The sequence below is a fragment of the Chinchilla lanigera genome, unplaced genomic scaffold, assembly GCF_000276665.1.
Source record: "Chinchilla lanigera isolate Chin_1 unplaced genomic scaffold, ChiLan1.0 scaffold00044, whole genome shotgun sequence".
Taxonomy (NCBI): domain Eukaryota; kingdom Metazoa; phylum Chordata; class Mammalia; order Rodentia; family Chinchillidae; genus Chinchilla; species Chinchilla lanigera.
The window spans coordinates 13,662,866-13,669,983 of NW_004955445.1; the positions used below are offsets into that span (position 1 = coordinate 13,662,866).

Sequence of the window (7,118 nt, forward strand, 5' to 3'; positions counted from 1 at the left end):
CAATTAAATTAGAACTTAAGAAAATGAAATTCTCATGAGGCTCTGCCACCACGCATTTGAAACTGCATGCAACCATGGAGACTCTCAAGATGGAAAGCAGGGCTGACATAAGGTTGAGTAATGAAAATGTGAAGGTACTGAAGTGGAAACAGCTGAAGTTTAAAGTTCCCTAAATCCAGAACTAAGGAAGTTGGGGCATAAAAAATGATTAAAGTTTCCTAGCCTCTTTGCGCTGGAAAAAAAAGGAACCACTACCAGGTAAAAATAAGATACATGCTACAGAAAAGAAAGCAAGTTTATAAAAAATTAGTGTATTTAATCTTTCATAGTAGTAGCTAGTACTCTTCTAAGTATTTTTATAAAACTTTTAATCTTTGTAAGCCTGTTTATCATTTCCAAGGATGAAAATGAAGCACAAGGGTTAATGATTCACCCAAAATAAACCAACTGCTACACTGATGATCCTGAAATCTTGTTTCTGTATAACTGAAACAAGATTCCTTTCTCACACGTGACAGAAACGGCCAATCAGTGGCAACCTCTATGCAAACACCCACTGGCTAAGAACTTGGTGCTAAGTGGAAATACACAATAAATAAAAACAAGCCTTTCCCTCAGTAAGCATTTTATTGAAGTAAATGCATAAAACTGGTTAACAAAGTGGAAAAAAGAAGATCCAAGATGAAAGGTGGTAACACAGGAATGGGAACATAAAAGCTGGAGTAGGCAGGACTCAAACTGGCCATAAAGGTACTATGGCAAATCAACAAAACACTGCTGAGTGAAAGAAAGGGGATTCCCAATGCTCCTCACCTTCCTTGTGCTATAGGATCAATACTGCACCCAGCCACTGAACAAAAATGTGAGACATGTTGCTGATTCTCAGATTCTGCTCACTAGTTAGCAAGGAACTAAGAATTTTAAATTAGTCAACTGTTTCCTGAAGTATGCCAATGTTATACACAGTGATTCAGTGCATCCAGTGACTTGGGTCTATAGATATGGAATAGAATTTTCAATAATTGGTCTTTACCATTACTAAAAAAAATTTATGAATGCAAATATGTACCTAAACAATTACCCACTTACTGAGGCAGCTAATAATATAGTTATATGCCTCTTACCAAATGATGTCATAGTTACAGAAAGTCCTAATGAGATGTAGTTTTTTTAGAAAGCCAAATTTCACTGTAATGTCACCCCTTGCCTCCTTTTAAAAGGCTGTGGCTCAAGAAGTGTTTATGTGTCTTTCTCTGAAAACAAAAAAACCGGTCAAAGCCAATTCTAAGAGTTATCACTTCTAATCTTTGAACAGGCAAAATAACTAAAATTACAGACTCCATTTTCTTCTTCTTTTATATTCTCATTTATCTTGAAAAAATAAAACCATTTCTTATAAACAGCTACATAAACAAAGCATCAAAGAAAAGATAACGGAAGCAGCATTAATTTTATGGTGCACTACAGTCCCAAAGTTGATTTTAAAAGAGTTTTTTAAAACAGAAAACCTAGGTAGGAATTTCTTAAAAACCAGGTTTCCTCATTACCAAGTATTTCCAACTACTATGACTGGCATCTACTTAGATCCTTGGCTCACTTTTTTCAATCAATCTGATTAGGATTGTCTTCTGATTATGCAGTCCCTACATATCAAGCTAAAATATGTAGGAAATATCACACCTTATTGACAACCCAACTCTCAGTACTTTACATAAAAGACAGGTCCAGAAATTATTAAACCTGAGCCAATTCACCTAAACCTTGACTTCAGACTAAAGCTAGTTTTTAAAAATGAAACTATTTAGAAGTATCCAAAGGGAAAGTTACCAATTCTTGAACTGCAATCTGTTTAGGAATGGATGTATGGATTATTTCTAAAAATTTGTAATATAATTTGATTTTCACAGTATTCATTATACTTCATTTATAACAAAGTACAAATACTCATTTCATTGTTTTTTAAGCCAACCACATGGAAGTATAAAATTTACAAGTATGAGCCAAGAAATTATCACTAACTACTATGGAAACTGATTACTGGAAGTTATTTTACTTTAATTACCAACTGACTTACCACAAGATCTGTTAAGTGCCTGTTAAGTATAATGATCTTTCAGCAGAAAATGCATTATGTGCTTTTCCACTTTGAATACACTAAATTTCTAAGAACGGCTACTTCCATTTTTACATAACAAGTGTTAAAGACCACCAAACCCTACTCTTAACAACACTAGTCACATCGATCACTTCCAGAACATGGGATTACCAGCTAAACAAGATCCCAAGCACTAGGAGCTCTTTTTAAAGAGTTCAAACTTTAAGCTTGAAAACAGTTTCATTATTTAAAATCAATTTAGGAAAAATTATGTAACAGATCAACTACAAAATACCTTTTATTTTTAACTGAACTTGTTAGCGGGGCAGATAAAGACTTTGGCAAATTTGATTAACAGCACAAAATAACATTATCCAAACTGAATAATTTATTGCTGGTCTGAGGCTTGCCTTGTTTTACACTTAAGTAGAATTTACACTGTTTCCACAAATACCAGATATCAACATTTAAAGAATTTAACAGTGACCTATTCAATAAGGCAATCATCTTGGTAGCAAACTTTTATTTAAAACTTACATAACTCAAGCTTTATAAAAAGCTAACATAATTGAAAATTGGGTTCTCCCTCTAAAGCTTAAGTATCCAAAGCTTGAAACGGTTAATTTAAAAATAAGCAAACAAAACAAAAAACAAACCCTGCAGCAGATCCTGCTGAAATACTTAAAAAAAATCTAAATGAGCTTAATCTTTACAAAAGTTATTTTAGCTCAAAAGCTATAAAATCAAAGTTATCTTAATTCTACAAAGAAGGGAGAGGGCCTTTAACTTCATGCCACCATTTTAGAACCTCATTTTTTTCATCAAATTTGGCCACAAATCAAATTTCTGTATGCCCCTGTTCTCAGGAGATCCTCTTGCAGAAGAGGCCAAGTACAAACATGGAAGAGTAACTGCCTAAGCAAGTAGGAAAGTGTTCCGTAATAGTGTGCAAAGAACAGAGTTCTGGATTAATCTCTGGAACTTGATCTGGACCTTGACCTTGAACGAGATCTAGAACGGGATCTCGAAGCTCTTTTTGGTGGAGGGGATACAGACCGAGCCTTTGAGGGTGGTACAGGTACAGGTGAATGGGAATGAGACTGGCTCCTTGATCTGGATTTTGACTTTATATCACCTTTTCCATTTTCTTTGGGGGACCGAGATCGTGACCGAGACCTGCTTCGGGATTTCTCATACTCATCCTTAGATCTGCTTCGAGAGTGTGAATGGGAGCCCCGATCAGACTTGGGCTTAGATTTGCTCTTTGATCTAGATTTCCTGCCTTTTGATCGAGAACGCGATCGACCTTTGCTCCGTGACCTGGATCTGGACAAAAAAGCCAGATTTGTTTCAGTATCTTGTCAACATACACGTAACCTCCACAAGCAAGTGGAGTTGTATTCAGAAAAGAAGCCCCAACACCACATTATTTACCGGGAGCGACTTTTTGAGACACTTCGAGATCTACTGCGGCTGCTCCTGCGGCTCCTACTCCGTGACCTTCTTCTAGAGCGTGACCTATGATGAAACACAATGAAGTATTGGCGTCAAACAACTGACAGTTACTCAAATACTCTCTTCCTCCCCTCCCTGTATCTTTCAAGTTACCTAGATCTGCTTCCAGAATATGATCGCCTATGGCTTGCTCGTGGTTTATCTTCAATAAGCCTAATATTTCTGCCATTTATTTCGGTACCATCTAGCTTATCCAAAGCCCGCTTCATGTCAGAGTAGGAGCGAAATTCAATTACACCCTCATTTGTGCGTTCTTTGTGAGCATCTGCATAGGTGACTTCACCTGCTTGCCGCATGAAATCCTAAAACAACAAGACCAGTCAGACCCAGAAATCTAAAAGAGACCTACATACTGGTTTTCTTTTACAGGAAAAAAATTAAAACGCCTACCTTTGAAGCATTAATTGTATTTTATCTCAAATTATAGCACCCACCTTTAAATCTTGCCAACTGCAACGACTAGAAAGATTTTCTACAATAAGTCTGTATTCTGTACGAACAGGTGGTCCATATTTGTCTCTGCCAGAGGTTCTCCGACTGCTGTATCCACCTCCACCACCTTTATCACATGAAGGGAACAATCAGCTGCTTTGTAATGACAGGGGTGCATAATGTTTCTGAAAGTTAGTACAAACATATCAACTTTCATTTACTGGAGTAGGACTTTGCTATTATACTGCTAAACCTTTGACACATTTGTGATTTGCCATAAATTAAATTAAGGGCAAGTCAAACAGACTAAATCCAACTAAACCTCTCCTACAATCTGTTAGAGAGTGACTGCTCCTTTATTCAATTTACCTCGCTAAGTTTTATTTTACAGAACATTGTAAAATATAAAACTTAACTGATTACATGCATTTCTACATTTTACAAAAATGTTTACTAGTTACACTAAGTACTTACATCACAGTGTGAGGTTTTTGGTGGTGGTTTGGCCACAAAACACGCAAGGTAACAGTCACCTAGTTCAGATTAACCAGTTTTGTCTAACCCTTGGAATCCTCACCATCACCCTGCGTCTAATGGCAAAAGGCTGCTGTCGTCATGGCTTCCGGTAAGGTCAGCCAAAGGGTCATAGGGCAAGGGTCACACAATGTATGGAAAAGCCAAGGCCAATCAGGAAAGGCAGTCATCTTAGCCTCAGTGGACACAGCCTCAGCCCCATTGGTCACTTTCAAATTGAAACATCAAGGACTTGTTAAAAAGTTTGAATTCAACATGCAACAATTTCAACATCAAACATTTAACATAGCCAAAATCCCCCCAACCTCCTCCCAATAACATGCCCCCAACTAGTTCAAATACAGCATAAAGCTCTTTTAGATTTACTTTGTGGTACAATACCACATTACTTTAAAATAATACTTTTGGCCCCCACTAACTTCAGTAATTCTAAGACTGGTCCTTCAAGCTCCTCCCCTCCCCACTCCCCCTCCCCTCCCCCACCTCCACCCCAGCCTGCTCACAAACTTCTACATATCTAGCTAACGCACTGTCAGGTAAGCAAGGGCAATACAAATACAGCCATCCCTCGCTTCCAAAGTAGGTAGAACCCACGACAGTGCCAAAGAGGGCCCAGCAGAAACCACCCCTTCCCAACCTGACAAAAACCCAGACCCAATCCCCGCGCTCCGGTGTCCCATAGCCATCCCTGGCAGGCGTGAAGGCAGCGGGGCCCGGAGATATCCGGGTAAAACAACGCCCGGCCCCCCTCCCGCCTGCCCGGGCTGGGAGGCCCCACCCCGCCCACCCTATGCCTGCGCCCCTCCCGCAGGTCCCAAGGACGCGGAGCGCGCGGGGGTGGGACTCACTGCGGCTTCCGTAGCTGTAGCCGTCGCGATCGCGACGTGGGCCCCGGGCGTGCTCCACGATCACGCGCTCGCCGCAGAGCTCCTTGCCGTTCAGCTCATAAACGGCATCGTCGGCGTCGCGGGAGTCCTCGAACTCCACGAAGCCGTACCTGGGGGCGGTACGCGGGCCAGACACCGGCGGGGGCGCGTTAGCAGGCGGCGCGTGCGTGCGCGCACCCGCAACCCCGCTCGCACCCGCGGAACCAGGTCGCCGCCATTTTGGAGGCCCTGCCACGCGGCGCCGCGGCCTTGGCTGCCTTCTATTTCGAACAGCCCCTCCGCCACCAGTCCCGGGGGGCTTGGAGCGGACGCAGGCGCCCAGGCCCGACTCACCCATTTTTGAGGTCTACTTCGAGGAGGCGGCCGTAGCCGCTGAAAAAGCGCTGGATGTCCTTTTCCCGGACATTGTAGCTCAGGCGGCCTATGTAGACGCGCGGCATGTCCGTGGCGAACGGGGTCCCGAAGGCTGGTTCTCCAACGGCGGGCCGCAAGACGGGGCCGCGGTGCGGGTGCGGGGACGGCGAAAACCCGAACTCGCGCCTCACACCGCAGCGGCGGCCGAGTCCAGCCACACAATGGTGCGCGCGCGCGCCAGGGCTACGCTATATGGGCGGCCGGAGGGCGGGGCCCGTCGCGTGACGTCAGTACGCCGTACGTGCCCCCCACGTCGCGCGCCTGGTTGTAGAGTGGCTGGTGAGTCTCTGGCGCGCGGGGGTTGACGGAGAGCGACTCGCTTCCAGAATTTTCTCTAACACGCCCCACCATCTTCGTAAACAAAGTACAGTATCCCGTACTCCCGGCGTGGGCTCGCTTTTTGAATAAACTGATCTCGCGTGATCTCTCCGACTAGAGTTTGGGAGGCAGCCTAAAACATTCTCTGTTTCTCATTGGTTCTCGGGATTGGCATAATAGACCACCGTGGTTTCTGATTGGTACGTTAAAGCGAGGCTGTGACTCTGCTCCGCCTAGTGATTCTTGCCCATTTTGGTGGGGATGGTGCTGTCTAACAGAGCAGGTTCGCCCGGTTCATACAACCCTAGAATTATGCTCCCGGGTCGTGGTGATTCTGCCAGGGTCGTGCTGCGACTGCACAGTCCTGCCGGCTTCAGTCTCTCTGGGTCTCTCAGCCTTCACCGCCTTTCTGCTTGTCCTCCACTCTCCACGGGTCTTGCTTGGAGCGCTGACATTTGTAGGTTGGAGTGCGCAGGGCGCTCGCTGAGGTTGCTCACAAAGGTAGTATGGCTATGGCCCTTGGCACCAAAGGCAGGTGCCCAAAAAGTTTGCGCAAGACCTGGCAGCCCTCCCACAGCAATAGGCTCTTTCTCTCTCATATGGAGACTCCTTTCTGCCAAGTACTATCCTTGCCCCCATTGATTTGGAAGGTATTTACGAGGTACAAATACACACTGTGAGCTTATCAATAGATGCCATTTAAAGCTGCAGAGCTAGATAACCTCAGTCAGTGAAGAGCAAAGACCCGTGACCATGACCTCCAGTACTCTGAAATGTAAGTACAGGAAAGAGAACTAGAAGTGAATGATTAAAGAGGTAGAGAAAAGATTAAGAGAGTATGATGTCACACAAGCTAAGACTGAAAAGACTATCGCTGAGATAATACGGGCTCTTCAGGTATTTCTTTCTTTCTTTCTTTCTTT

The 7,118-nt window shown here is 43.6% G+C and overlaps 1 protein-coding gene across 1 annotated transcript; it reads right to left on the reverse strand.

Moving 5' to 3' along the window:
• Positions 1–608: 608 nt before the first annotated feature.
• On the reverse strand, positions 609–6,237 carry Srsf6 (serine/arginine-rich splicing factor 6). Its single transcript, XM_005392500.2, has 6 exons — positions 5,797–6,237; positions 5,425–5,573; positions 4,045–4,169; positions 3,704–3,912; positions 3,530–3,613; positions 609–3,421 (listed from the first exon to the last, which is right to left on the reverse strand). The coding sequence occupies exons 1-6, from the start codon at positions 5,901–5,903 to the stop codon at positions 3,064–3,066; spliced, it is 1,032 nt and encodes a 343-aa protein (XP_005392557.1). The 5' UTR covers positions 5,904–6,237; the 3' UTR covers positions 609–3,063.
• Between the last annotated feature and the right edge of the window lie 881 nt (positions 6,238–7,118).